General features: G+C 54.1%; 2 protein-coding genes across 7 annotated transcripts in view; one reads left to right on the plus strand and one right to left on the minus strand.

Annotated features, from left to right (window-relative positions):
- The window catches only part of ASB2 (ankyrin repeat and SOCS box containing 2), a 43,655-nt gene extending 32,745 nt beyond the window's left edge, over nucleotides 1-10,910 (plus strand). Inside the window, exons 8-10 of the mRNA XM_050799071.1 lie at nucleotides 5,352-5,916; nucleotides 7,140-7,293; nucleotides 10,281-10,910. Of these exons, the coding sequence (XP_050655028.1) occupies nucleotides 5,352-5,916; nucleotides 7,140-7,293; nucleotides 10,281-10,417 (856 nt within the window). The 3' untranslated portion in view covers nucleotides 10,418-10,910. The remainder of the gene's footprint in view (nucleotides 1-5,351; nucleotides 5,917-7,139; nucleotides 7,294-10,280) is intronic.
- The window catches only part of IFI27 (interferon alpha inducible protein 27), a 420,724-nt gene that overhangs the window by 190,320 nt on the left and 216,457 nt on the right, over nucleotides 1-13,947 (minus strand). The window lies entirely within an intron of this gene.

A 13,947-nucleotide genomic window follows, 5' to 3' on the forward strand; every position in this document is an offset into this window, starting at 1 on the left:
GGCCAGATATGGAAGTGATTTTCGAGATAGCAGCAGGGCTGGGACGTTCATCTGGGCTGCCTTCAAGTGAACCCAGAGGTGTTGGCAGTCTGACCCCAGCTGGAGGAGAAGCTGAATGGGCCCTAGGCAGCCTTGGGGATGATCCAGGAACACTGTATACATGGTTGATGCTCCCCTAAACTCACCTACCCTGGATTCATGCAGATTCCCAGGGTGAATTCCCTGGTTATTCAACCTCCCCTCTCAGGCCCCATTTCCCTCTGTCCCCCAAGGCTCAGAGGGCCTGGGCCACTTTTTAGGGCTACCCAACAAAGGGTTAAAGCCTGGTTCCCAGCAGCCTCTGCCACGGGGCAGGGCCCATGGCCAGCAAGCCCCGAGCTCATCACTCCCTCCCTGGGCATACAGCATTAAAGGCCCTCTGCTCGGGGATTTGATGTGACATTCCATAGGCATTCCGCATTCTGCCACCTGTCAACACACCCTAGCCGTCCCAGGCATAGAAGGCAGCACCAGGAGCCGAGGGCTGTTTGCCACATGGTGTCTTCTCGTCAGCACACTTAACCACGGGGGGTGACATGTGGGTGTGCTGAGAAAGGAGCCCTAAAGTCCTGATGTCCCAGTCACCTCCAAGACACACATTTTCCTGTTGTTCATTTCCAGTTTAGCAAAGCCACTGTATGAAATAAAAGATCAACACCAAAGATAGATTTATTCAGAAACTGTATGAGTTAGCCCAGAGCAGATGGCCCAAGAATAGCTCCCAAAACAGTAGTTTCCAACCTTGGCTGCTCTAGGAACCCTGATGCCTGGGCCCCACCTGACAAGATGGTGCTGCCACTGGCCTGGGCTGTGCCTGAGGCTTCAGGGTGTCTAAGAGCTGCCCAGGAGATTTTACTGTGCAGCCTGAGTAGAGAATCAGGATCTCAGAGCCTCTTCTGTGGCCAAGAGAAAACACAGACTTGTGTTCTGGGCCTTACTTCTGACTCCCTCGTTTTAAAATATTCCTTCTCTTTTAACTCCAATATATAATACTTTTGCTGTATTTTATCAATCTTTGCAAGCCGGTTGAAATTCTTTCTGGAACAAGGCAAAATAGAGAACACTTAATATATTAAATTAAAAAGCAGTTTATAAAGTACATTGACAAGCAAGTTAATATCCCCATTAGTTAAAAGAGAAACTGAGGCTCAGAACTCAAGACTTCATAGGAAACAAGTCAGAGTGGCACAGTGAAGCTCAGAAGTGTTGGCAATGGAGCCGTCTGTGGGCAACCGGTTCCCATGTCAATCCTCCAGCCAATTTGTTGTTGTTGTTGTTGTTGTTTGTTTGTCTTTGAGACCAAGTCTCTCTCTTCACCCAGGCTGTGCAGTGGCACGATCTTGGCTCACTTCAACCTCTTCCTCCTGGGTTCAAGTGATTCTCCTTCCTCAGCCTCCCAAGTAGCTGGGATTACAGGTGTCCACCACCACAACTGGCTAATTTTTGTATTTTAGTAGAGACGGGGTTTCATCATGTTGTCCAGGCTGGTCTCGAACTCCTGAGCTCAAGTGATCCACCCGCCTCAGCCTCCCAAAGTGCTGGGATTACAGGCGTGAGCCACCGCACCCGGCCCTCCATCCAAATTTACACTGAACACTGACAAAGGTCACACCACAGTGACCTGGTGACTCAGAATACCTCTGTGTTTAGGGTCGCAGGGGCAGTAGGCTGCAGTCATTGTGGTGGTCAAGATACCAAGAGCACTGTTTATTCACTGCCAACTACAGGCCGATCAGATTCATGCGTAAGATCTCATTTTATAGTCAAAAGCAGCCTTGGTGAAAGATTATTACATTGTGCTTTGTAACCTGGACCTGGGATTGTAAGCAGTCCTACCTTGCTGGACTGTTATGAGTAAATGAGTAAATGAGATTAAGTTCTTAGCTCTGAGGGTCATGCTAGGATTAAATTAAGTAAACAAATGTGAGCACCCCTTTAAATGGTACCTGGCACATAGTAAGCGCTCAGCAATATTAGCACAACTATGACTTAGGAAGGTAAGGGGTAAAGTGCTCACAGCAACCCATTGGAGCTCAATAAAGGGTAGCTGTAGCCATCGTCATCATCATCATCATCATCATCACTATTATTACAATTAATTACCCCTCTGCTTTAGGTGTGGTTCAGAGAGGTTAAGTGACTTGCCTGTGCTGGCCCAGTGCTGAAAAGCAGAGCTGGTGTGTAACCCATGTACCCCTGACTCTGAGCCTCCTGGTTTCCCCAGTGCCCATGCTGGGCCCCTCTCTAGCTAAGGACAGCTTGCGTTGGCTCAAAGCTCTCTGCCCGTTCCCCTGCTATTGGGCTAGATTCAGAAAGGACATCAGAGCCAGGGCCAGGTGGTATGGCAAGGCTGCTGCTTTGAGGAAACTAGAATCCTGGCGTGGGAGCCGGGCCTGGGGCAAGGATGTCAGGCTTCAGACACTGGTGAGTTCCGGGAACAAGACAGGAGCCCAGTGATTCGGAATGTGGTCCAAGGTCAGAGACAGCTCAGCACCTGCCATGCTGCTGCACTGGGCCTTTCTGGAATGACCCTGAGCTGGATCTGCTCTGGTCTCAGGGCCTAGACAGGCAAAGCTAAGCTGGTAGGTGTGGCCTCTGCATTGGGGAGGGGACAAGGAAGGGGTAGGGAGCCATCCTTCCAGACACCTACGGCTCTGTCAGGCAATGGTCACCTTTGATCCTCTTCATAAGGTGCCGCTTGAGCAATTGTACTCTGAGATCCCAAAACATGCCTGTGGGAGAAGTGGGGAGTCAGACTGTTTGGTGGGGTCACCCCCTTGTCCTCCTGTCCTCTGCCCCACAAAATGGGCTGGGGAGAGGAGTGATGATGTGCAGTGGGGCTACCAACATGGCCGCTCCCATGGTTGGGAGGAGTGGGGCATTGTAGAAGGCGTGACCCTGGGCATCCAGAGACCTGCATTTTGCTCTTGTGCACCACCCACCTTCTGTCCAACCTCACTCTATTCCTCACCCCAAGTCTGGGCTTCAGTTTTACCCTCTGTAAAATGGGAGAGCTGGACACACTGATCTCCAGAGCCTGTCCGGCATTACACATTTACTTTCTGATTGGCAGAGTCCTGCCACAATAATATGATTCACTGCATTACTGAGACAATGCTCAAGTTCCCACATTTCTGCCACTTTCCCTTGGTTCGTGAATTGCCAGAGACCAGCTGTGACCTGCCAGAGATACCAGCCCCATCTGGCCAGTGGCCCCAGGGCAGCCCCTCTCACTGTTCTTTTCCGTGCTTGGGCACGTTACAGCTGTTAGCGGAGCATTTCTTGGCTGTGGCCGCCATCCAGGGTGAGGCCCAGGCCTGCTTTTGACCAGCACCTCTGCAGAGCAAAGTCAGGCCTCCTGTGCCTACACAAATAGAAATTAGGAGGCAATTAGCCCCCCTGGGTGTGTGAATTTCCTTTTGAGGTTTTAGAGTCAGATTTTAGCCAAACACAGCATCACTAACAATAATAATAGTTTCCACTGAGATCCCAGCAGGAGGTCACTGGCATCAGATTTCCAGGAAGCCAGCGTGCCAGGAGGCGAGAGGCGTGGGAATGGGCCTGGTGGCACCTGCTTCTCTCCCCTTCACCCCCCCCCGCCCCACCCCCTGCAATGGCCACCTCCTTGGAGCCCCACAGGAGGCTGTGAGGTCACCTGTCAGCAGGGATTGGGCGGATTAGGGTCTGGAATCATATTGGTGGCAGGAGCTTGTTCTTGCAGGTGGCAGGGGTCTAGGAGAAGAGAGCCAAGAGAAGGGGTCAAGAATCCTGAGGTTGAGTCCCCAGAGTTGTCTTATGACTCCTGATTAGTCACCTCAGCTCTCTGAGCCACATCTGTTAAAAAGAAGGCCACAGGCCTGCTCCGGCCACTCCCACCCAGGGCTGCAGTGAAAGTAAAATGGGCAGGCAAGTTAACACATTGTGAAGACTGCAAAACCCCATGATATGTTAACTGTCACCCTGACTGCTACACAAGAGGTAGGGGAGTTGTTAAGAGTGTAGCTTTGGGGTCAGACTGCCTGGGTTTAAATCCTGGCTCCATCACTTACTGGCTGTGTATCCTTGGAGGAGTCACATACCTTCTCTGGGCTACTGTCTCCTCACCTCTGAAGTGAGGATATTATAGTACTCACTTCAGAGGGCTACTGGGAGGATTTCATAGATTAATAGAGGGAAAGTGCTGAGATCAGTGCTCGAGTTTTAGGACAGAGAGGAACTGGTGGTTGCAGGGAGCTCAGGCTTCAGCAGTGGCTGACCAAGTTCTCCACATCCAGAAGGTGAGGCAGAGAGACTGGGAGAAGCTAGCATCAGCCTTCAGGGCAGGAGGCAGTGAGACACACAGGAGAGGAGTGTAAGTAACCTCATGGTCACAGTGGGCTGGTTGGGGCCTGGGGCAGTAGTAGTTGGGGCCAAACACATTTGTCCCCTTTTGTCCTCAGGATCTCGTGGCTCCACTGGGGTCCCAGGACAGCAAGATAGGGATGTAGGACAGCTCAGTCCTGGAGTCAGAGGAGGGCACACACCCTGGTTCCCCTCTTCTAACTGTATGGCTGGGCAAGCCCCTTAGTCTCTCAAAGCCCTGAATCTTCTCATCTGCAAAATGGGAATGATGAGCCTTGCTTTAGGAGTTATTGTAAAGATTGAACCCAATAGCACTTGTAAAGCCTTTAGGAGCCTTCTGGCACATAGTGGGCTCTGGGATCTGGCTGTCCCTGTCCGTCCTCCCCCAGAGAGAGCAGGGTCTGGTTCCAAACTTCGCCACATTGGATTTGGGGGCCTTCCAGTCAATTCCTCCAGATAACTGAGCTGGCAATGGGCAACAGCGCTTAGCCTGAAATAAATCAGTGGCAGCTTCTTGAAACACTGGTGCAGTATGGCAGGTTTTTAAGAACTCAGACTTCCGAGGCCAAGGGTTCTGGGTCTGAAGCCCAGCTCTGCCCCTTACTGGCTATGTGACTTTGGGAGGGTGGCTGAAGCTCTCTGAGCCTCCGTTTCCTTATCTGTAAAGCGAGGACGGCAGCCGACCCCATCTTCCCCAATGGGGTGAGAATGGTTGACCCGCGGCGCCCCCTGCCGGTGGGACCTGCGCCGCAGCCCGCGGTAAGGGCGAGCAGCCAGGCCTGGCTCCCGAGCGCTCCCTGCTGGCGAGGCCTGCCCCACTCCGCCCCTCCCCTCACCCGCGCCCGCCCCTCCCCTCACCCGCGCCCGCCCCTCCCCTCACCCGCGCCCGCCCCTCCCCTCACCCGCGCCCGCCCCTCCCCTCACCCGCGCCCGCCCCTCCCCTCACCCGCGCCCGCCCCTCAACCTGGCAGGATCGTGCAGATGCTGCTGCCGGTGACCAGTCGCACGCGCGTACGCCGTAGCGGCGTCAGTCCGCTGCACCTGGCGGCCGAGCGCAACAACGACGCGGTGCTGGAGGCGCTGCTGAGCGCCCGCTTCGACGTGAACGCGCCGCTGGCGCCCGAGCGCGCGCGCCTCTACGAGGACCGGCGCAGCTCCGCGCTGTACTTCGCCGTGGTCAACAACAACGTGTACGCCACCGAGCTGCTGCTGGAACACGGCGCCGACCCCAACCGTGACGTCATCAGCCCCCTGCTCGTGGCCATCCGCCACGGCTGCCTGCGCACCATGCAGCTGCTGCTAGACCACGGCGCGAACATCGACGCCTATATCGCCACGCATCCCACCGCCTTCCCTGCCACCATCATGTTCGCCATGAAGTGCCTGTCGCTGCTCAAGTTCCTCATGGACCTGGGCTGCGACGGCGAGCCCTGCTTCTCATGCCTCTACGGCAATGGCCCGCACCCGCCGGCGCCGCAGCCCTCCAGCAGGTTCAACGATGCGCCCGTGTCCGACAAGGAGCCCAGCGTGGTGCAGGTGGGCGGCGCGCGCCGCTGGTGGGGAGTGCTGCTTTTGGATGTGGCCTGGGGACAAGCGCGCATGGGCGGTGGTGGGGCCGGGTGGTTCGCGCTCCTCGGGAGCAGCGTGGACTAGTGATTAACACCTTTGGGGGGAAGTGTGGACAGCTTTGGAGGCAGCAGAGCACAGTGGTTAACCCGCGTCCTGGGTAGTGTGGCTTAGCGGTTAGGGCGCTTTGGAGGGAGCTTTGGAAGGAACTAGAAGTTAGCACACTTTAGAGGCCGCAGAACTTAGTGGTGCATTGGAACAGTGAAATCCTTATTGTGGTCCACTGAGTTGGGGAATTGAAGGAACCAATAGCGGAGCGGAGAACTCTGCCAAACTAAGAGGCTTGTCACCTCCAGCAAACCTACACCTGGACTGCGATGTGAAATAAGCACGATCCGGAAAGGGATGTCGAGAGCAGGCTGGTGTAGGGTCAGGTCAGAGCAGAAACCAGCGACCCAGAGGCAGGACATGTCCATGTTGTTACTTTAAAAGTCAGAATTGAGCCGGGCGCGGTGACTCACGCCTGTAATCCCAATACTTTGGGAGGCCCAGGCGGGCGGATCACGAGGTCAGGAGATCGAGACCATCCTGGCTAACACGGTGAAACCCCGTCTCTACTAAAAATATAAAAAAATTAGCCGGGCGTGTTGGCGGGTGCCTGTAGTCCCAGCTACTCGGGAAGCTGAGGCAGGAGAATGGCGTGAACCCGGGAGGCGGAGCTTGCAGTGAGCCGAGATCGTGCCACTGCACTTCAGCCTGGGCAACAGAGCGAGACTCCATCTCAAAAAAAAGAAAAAGCAAAAAAAAAAGAGTCAGAACTTAAAAGGAATTTAGACACACGCCTCTCCTGGAGATCATTATTTTAATGGTTAATGGGGATCATTCATGAGCTGCCTACTGTGTGCAAAGTTTATGCTCATGTTACCTAATTCTCATGTTAAATCCCCTTGGAATTGGTTTCATGTACCTGTTTTATAGACAGGGAAACTGAGGCTCAGAGGTGATGTGACTTGCTCAAGTTGTCCATCTTCCACTTGGGGCAGCAGAAGCCTGTGTTGAGGTGACATGGTTCAGGGGATCCTAGCCTGGGTATGCACAGTGTCTGTGCTTGGACACATCCCCTGTCCTCCCTGGCCGCAGGCTCCTGCTGGTCGAATGAACTCACTTCTTGGTCCCGGCGTGTTCTCTTTCAGTTCTGTGAGTTTGTATCTGCCCCGGAGGTGAGCCGCTGGGCAGGGCCCATCATCGATGTCCTCCTGGACTATGTGGGCAATGTGCAGCTCTGCTCGCGGCTGAAGGAGCACATCGACAGCTTTGAGGACTGGGCCGTCATCAAGGAGAAGGCAGGTAGGAACTTGCTGCTGCTGCCGAGGCTGGCAGATCTCCCTGCCTGACTCAGAGTCCCAGGCCTCAGGGAATGCGACTGTTCCTAACCCCGTGACCATCTGCTCCGTGCCAGGCTCTGTGCCTCCTTGGATGAAACATGAGGAATCTGCCCCTCACAGAGTTGTGCCACCTGGGCCAAAGTCACAGTTAGTTAGTGGCAGAGCTGGGATTGAAACCCAGGTTTGACCAACCCCAGAGTCTCTCCACTACATCTTTCCATGATGTTTAAAACAGCTACAGCTCCCTGAGGGGTACCGGGACCTTCAGAGTAGGTTGTGAACGATTTGGGGGCCACCAAGAGGCATTGTAGGAGGGGAGAGGGGAGGATGGTGGTCTAGGGTGTCTGAGACTAAAGTGCACATGAAGCACCTGGGTGTCCTGTTAAAAATGCAGCTTCTGATTCTGCAGGTCTGGGGCGGGGCCGGGGAGTCTGTATTTCAGCAGGCTCCCAGGTGGTGCCAAGGCTGTTGGTACACAGAACACCCTGGTGTGGGAGACAGGCCCCTGAACCCTGGAGCCCGCCTTGCCAGGGCCTTGCTGGGTGAGGCCTCTCCCCACCTGAACAGACATGCCTGGGCAGGATCATTGTCCAGCCCCTTTCACCTCTACCCGCCTGAACTGTGCCAGGCACAGTGAAGTGGGGTTCGGCCACTGTCCCTCTGATGTGTGCAGAGTAGATGGGGCTGCCTGGCTAAGTCAGGCTGAGGAAGCCAGAATCCCTCTTAGGCATTGATGGAGCTCACCTGGGCAAACAGGATTTCTGCCACCGGTGACAGAAATGGGTATCTGTGCAGTGGCATTCCAGCTACCCTAGGGCTTTCTCTGGCTCTGAGGGCACAGTCCTACCCTGGCCAAGTGTTTGTCAAAGGAGGCTGACCTGCAGCAGGTCATTGTCATTCCACCACTACTGTTCCTGTCCCCAGGTGAGACTGTGCAGCCTCGGGGGCCCACCCCTGTGCCCTAACTCTGACTCACCACGTTCCTCCTTGATCCTCACACCCCTGTGATCCCAAATGTGCTGTAGGATTTTTCATTGGCACAGGTGCCTGGAAGGCACTTGAACTGAAGCCTTTGATAAAGTTTCTGGGGCAGTAACGGGGAGGGAGGTGTCAACTTGCGCATTCACTCAGGGCTTAACTCTAGATGCATGATAAACCTTCAGGGAATTAATGAATAATTGGTTGCTGTCACCACGATCCTTGGGCACTAGAGGGTGGAGCAGTCTATGCCTAGATATCAGTCCCACCCATTCTGTTACCTTCTCCTGCCTTCCTTAGAGAAGGGTGATCCCTCACAACTAAAGCATGCCCCAGGGAAATCCCTGCAGAGACCTTAGTGTGCAGTACACATTTGTTAGCCAGTAAAACAAGTCGTTCTTAAGCAATACCTATTTGGGTTACTTTAAAGCCCACTTTCCACCTGCAAGATGGTCCCCATGCGCTTGTTTGTTTAATGCTACAACATCGACATCCTTATTCTGGGAAGGACACCCAGAGCCCATGGATTGGCCAGCCCAGCCCTCATGCTTCCATGTCCTCTGCTCACCAACAGCCTGTGCTGAGTTTCCCAGAGGGGAGGTTATATTCTAAGCTTATTACCTAAGGGTTTTCCCCATCTATTTTCTGGACTGTTAAAAAAGTGTCCTAACTGGCCTCAATGCCTATAATTAATTATTCCAATTCAGCCATTAAATGAATATATGTTCAAGACCTTCTATGTACAAGGTAACCACGTTATTTTTTTATCCAGACCACAGCATTTAAGAGATAGAAATAGGAACTAACCAGACAAGATGCCTGGACAACAGGAATGATGCTTCCCTGCTCTTTGCGGTACTATGTAGTAGAAACATCTGAGCTCAGAAGGCAGTGAACTCAGAGGGCAGCTCGGAGGGCAGTGGAAGTGTCAGAAACAGTGATGGGTGTGTGGATGCTTCGCTAGGCAACACTGCCGCTGCCTGGCCCTCCGCCTTCACTGCACATCCCACCTGCCCCTCCAGCCCCGGTCTTGCATGACTTCCTGGCCTTGCCACTTGCTGTTTTCCCTGCTTAGAATGTCCCTGTCTCCTGTCCTTACCTGGAAATTCCTGCCCTCAGCCCTCAGGACCCACTCAAAGGGCACCGTCTCTTGTGGAAGCCTCCCCTGGAGCCTCTGGGCAGGCACCTCTGCATATCTGGCCCAAGCACAGAGTCAGGTGCAGCAGAGGGGCTCAGCATGTGCCTGGGGAATGAATGAATGAATGAGTGAATGAATGAATGAATGAATGAATGAGTGAATGAATGACATTCTGTGATTCTACAAGCCCTTTCTTTGTATCCGACCCTTTGCTGAGGATTGAAATAAATTACTCCATTACTGGGTGCATTCATCCCCTGCTCTTACCTCTACCCACTCCCCAGCTCAGAAAACTTCACTACATGGCTCCTGGGGGAGGCAGCCAGGTGGGATTCTGGGGCCTGAGGGGAGCTGCCAGTCTCTGCCCCCTTACCCTGGCCTCTCAGCACCACCAGGAGCTCCAAGTTGAATTCCACATGTGGGAGCACTTAAGAGGTCAAACCTCTGACCCCATTGCTAAGGCTGTGTTTGGGGGCCCAGCTTGTGTGTGAAGAGGAAGAGGCTCAAGAGGAGGGAGACACCACCACTAGTCCCAGGAGGGATCCTGGGCAAGGCTCAGAACCTTGCTAAGCCTCGGTTTCCTCACCTGTGAAATGGGTGTGCTAACCATGCTGTCAACTGCTTGAGCTGTGCAGATCAATGAGGGGTGAACAGTGGGAAGGTGCCTTGCTGGGTCTCTTTAGTTGGCAGGGACTGGGGTGACCAGCAGCGGGCACCCCCTCTCTTACCCATCCACATCAGCTGGGCTCCTCCCATAGGCTGGGGTCACAGATGCAATCCCTTTGCTTATTGCAAATGATAAATCAGCCTCTGCCTTTCCCTCCTTTTTTCAGAACCTCCAAGACCTCTGGCTCACCTTTGCCGGCTGCGGGTTCGAAAGGCCATTGGGAAATACCGTATAAAACTCCTAGACACCTTGCCGCTCCCAGGCAGGCTGATTAGATACCTGAAATACGAGAACACCCAGTAACTGGGGCCACGGGGAGAGAGGAGTAGCCCCTCAGACTCTTCTTACTAAGTTTCAGGACGTTTCAGGACGTCGGTGTCCCCAACTCCAAGGGGGACCTGGTGACAGAGGGCTGCCTCCCTCTCATCCTGGACAGCTACCAGGATCTCACTGGGTCTCAGGGCCAGAGCTTTGGCCAGAGCAGAGAACAGAATGTGTCAAGGAGGAGAAGAATCATTTGTTTACAAACTGACGAGCAGATCCCAGACCTCCTCTGCCTTCGGGAATGGCAGAAACCTCCATTCCTGGGGCCAGGGCAGAGCTTGAGGTGTTCTGGGGAAGGCGGGCTCAGAGCCTTCCCTGCACCCCTGCACTCGCTCTGGAAAACTCACCACTTGACTTCAGAGCTTTCTCCCCAAAGACTAAGATGAAGACGTGGCCCAAGGTAGGGGGTAGGGGGAGCCTGGGTCTTGGAGGGCTTTGTTAAGTATTAATACAATAAATGTTACACACGTGACACCTGCCCAGTGAAGTCCCTCTCATCAGACTTCCTGATGCCTGAGGTCCTCAGCCTTGCTCCTGGCAGTAGTGGGAGCAGGGCAGGTGTGGGGATGGGGCACAAGGACCCCTGAATGTGTCACCTTTGGGCTCCTGAAAGACCCCAGAGGCTGTGTTCTTCACTCCCCAGGCGAGGCCCGATGATGGCCCAGTGGGTTTTCCTCTCCTCGTTCAATCACCATGGAAACAGGCACACCATCACAAACAGCCTCAGGGCCCACATGTCTCCCGACACCTGGGGATGTCTTACACGTTTCCTGGCACTCTGTCTTCACACCCTGCTCACCCCTGTTTTGCTGGCTGTTGAGAAACTAGGGAAAAACATTAAATACTGCCTACCATGAGCAGCAGTGCTAGAGTGATGGCCATGGTCAGCCCTTGCAAAGGCACCAAGCCTAAGAGTGCATGGAGCTCTGGCCCCGGCGTGCCTCCCTCTGTCCTCATGAGGCCCTGTGGGATGAGCAGGACAGGAATTGTCATCCTGTTTTCAGGCGGTGCAGGGCAGAGCTAAGGCTTGCCACCATGTGGCACTCTCTGGGGGTCTCTCCAGGCCCCGAGGGCTGAGATGCAGCAGGCCCTATTTCCATGGAAGCTGTAGTGACTCATTGGCACTCCCTTTACAAGTGTGAGTGAAGCCACCGAGTCCAGGCTACTCTGCAGCAACACTGGAGCAGGCCACCTGGCCCAGAGCCTGTACCAGGCCAGTCCCAGGATCTAGTAGGGTCTCAAGCAAGGTCAAAGGTAGTTTCTGGCCTTTGGAAATTAAGCAGCTAGAGTGATGGAGGGGAGCACTGGTTCCAGGCTCCGCCTGCCATTGGCTTGCATCTCTGGGGCCTCAGTTTCCTCATCTGTATGGTGAAACATGATGGCCCCTTGCTGGCTCTGACACACTGGGTTTCTTTTCCTTTTTTTTTTTTTTTTTTTTTTTTTTTTTTTTTTATTCGAGGCAGAGTCTCACTTTGCTGCCCAGGCTGTTGTGCAGTGGCATGATCTCGGCTCATTGCAACCTCCGCCTCCTGGGCTTAGGTGATCCTCCCGCCTCAGCCTCCCAAGTAGCTGGGACTATAGGGGCATGCCACCATGCCTGGCTAAAGACACACTGGGCTTCTATGGAATCAGTAACTCCCAGAGAAAACGTCTTCCAAGCAGCACTTTCTGGCCACGGGTCAAAGGGGGCTCAACCTGGTCTTGCCCACTCCTTCATGATACAAACGAGAAACTGGCCCAGAGAGGAGAAGGGACTTGCCTGGGCACACACAGCAAGTCCCTGGGGTTCCAGCTTAACGGTGCTTGGCCACAGTCCCATGCGGGCTTGCTGTTCACCAGGCAGAACCTGCAGGGACCCTGAAGAAGCCCCAGAGGAAACCCGCATGCTCCCCCACTGGGGATGCTCAAACCCAAGAGCCCAGGGTAAGTTGCCAAGGCGGGTTCAGCTCCCAGGGGAGAATCCGATGGAAGAACGCCTTTGCTGACCCGGAAGCCAAAGGGAGGGCATTTGCATCTTGGGTGACGGCTGGTCAAACTGACCCCAGGGGTGGCAGGTGGTGATGGGATGAGGCATGCAGGGCCAGTGTGTGAGTTGTTTGGTGTGTGTGGACTGAGATGGGTATTGGGCAGACTCTTAACCTACAGCATCTCGTGGACCACATTATGTCCTAGAGAGTCCTAAGGCAGCAGCCACAAATCTCCCAGCCCAGAGACGCAGGCACTGAGCAGGGCAGTGTGCCAGTCTGAGGGAGGTGCCACCCTGGGGGAGATGGGGCTGAAAGGGTGAGTGGGAGGTATAGGGGAGGGGTTTGGCCACTGTTTTCTCTATAGTCGCCATTTGCAGGATGTGGCACCTCCTGGCCTGGGACGCACCAGTGCTACATTTGGGTTCTTAGAATATTAATGTACAAGCGTCCATGCCACTTAGTCAAACACTGCTCGGGACCCCTCCCTGCAAGCGCCATGCCTCCTTAGGTCCCTGCCCCCACCTCCCCACAACCCAGCAACTAAGGGGTTCATTCCTGGCCTGGGACTGCTCCGGTGGGTTGGTTCCAGTTGGTCAGTGCTCACATTGTGCCATTCGTTTTGCATTTTGACCATCACTCCTGTGTGGAGCACTTTACAGCCACCTCCCTCTGCAGAAGCAGGCCCTCCTGCAGCCGCACCTGCCCAGTCCCAAGAGGTTTGCAGCCTCGCCTCAGGGACGTCTCACAGCATTGCAGACACAGCCCTGAAAGTCTGGCAGAGATTCCCCTTCGTGAACTTGACCCAGTGGTGGGTGTCGGGGATGATGAAGGGGTGCGGGGGGTGGGTGCCTGGACTGGCTCCGGGTTTTACTTTGAACCAGTGCCGTTCACTTTGTGATTAGGGGAGTATCTGCTGTTGTTACTGGAGCAGCATTTAAAACTGATTTTTTAATACCAAAGCTTTCCTAAATGCATGCTTTCTGCCTACCTCGCTTCCACGTGGAGGCATCATGTTGCCAGGGGCTTCTCTCAGGCCATGTCTTGGTAGAGGTTTCTGCTTCCAAACGTTTGAATGAATGAATCGTCAGGTACCCCCGGGGGCTGTGAGCAGGGACAGGCCAGTCTTACCAGAGAGACCTGAGCTTTCTCCCCAAAGACTAAGATATCTTAGTCTAAGACTGGAGCTCAGGTCCTCTTCTAGCGGATGTGGTTGGTTGTGTGGTCCAGGCACATCATCCCCTGGGCAGCACAGCCCATAAACAGTATTAAAATGTCAGCATGACAGAACCTACAGACACCACCAGATAACTACAAGAGGTGACTTGTGGTTGGTGGAGCTTTTGAGCATCTGGGTAGCACAGTGGGCCAGGCACTCATATTGGCCTCACAACAACCTATACAGCAGGTCTATTATCAATCACATTCTTCAAATGAGGAAATTTCAGTACAGAGAGGTTAAGTAACTTGCCCAAGATTGCACAGCTGATAGATGGCAGGCTAGGATGCAGGCATTTAAACCCCTCTTATGCAGTTTGCAGGGAG

Source organism: Macaca thibetana, chromosome 7 (assembly GCF_024542745.1).
Source record: "Macaca thibetana thibetana isolate TM-01 chromosome 7, ASM2454274v1, whole genome shotgun sequence".
Taxonomy (NCBI): Eukaryota; Metazoa; Chordata; class Mammalia; order Primates; family Cercopithecidae; genus Macaca; species Macaca thibetana.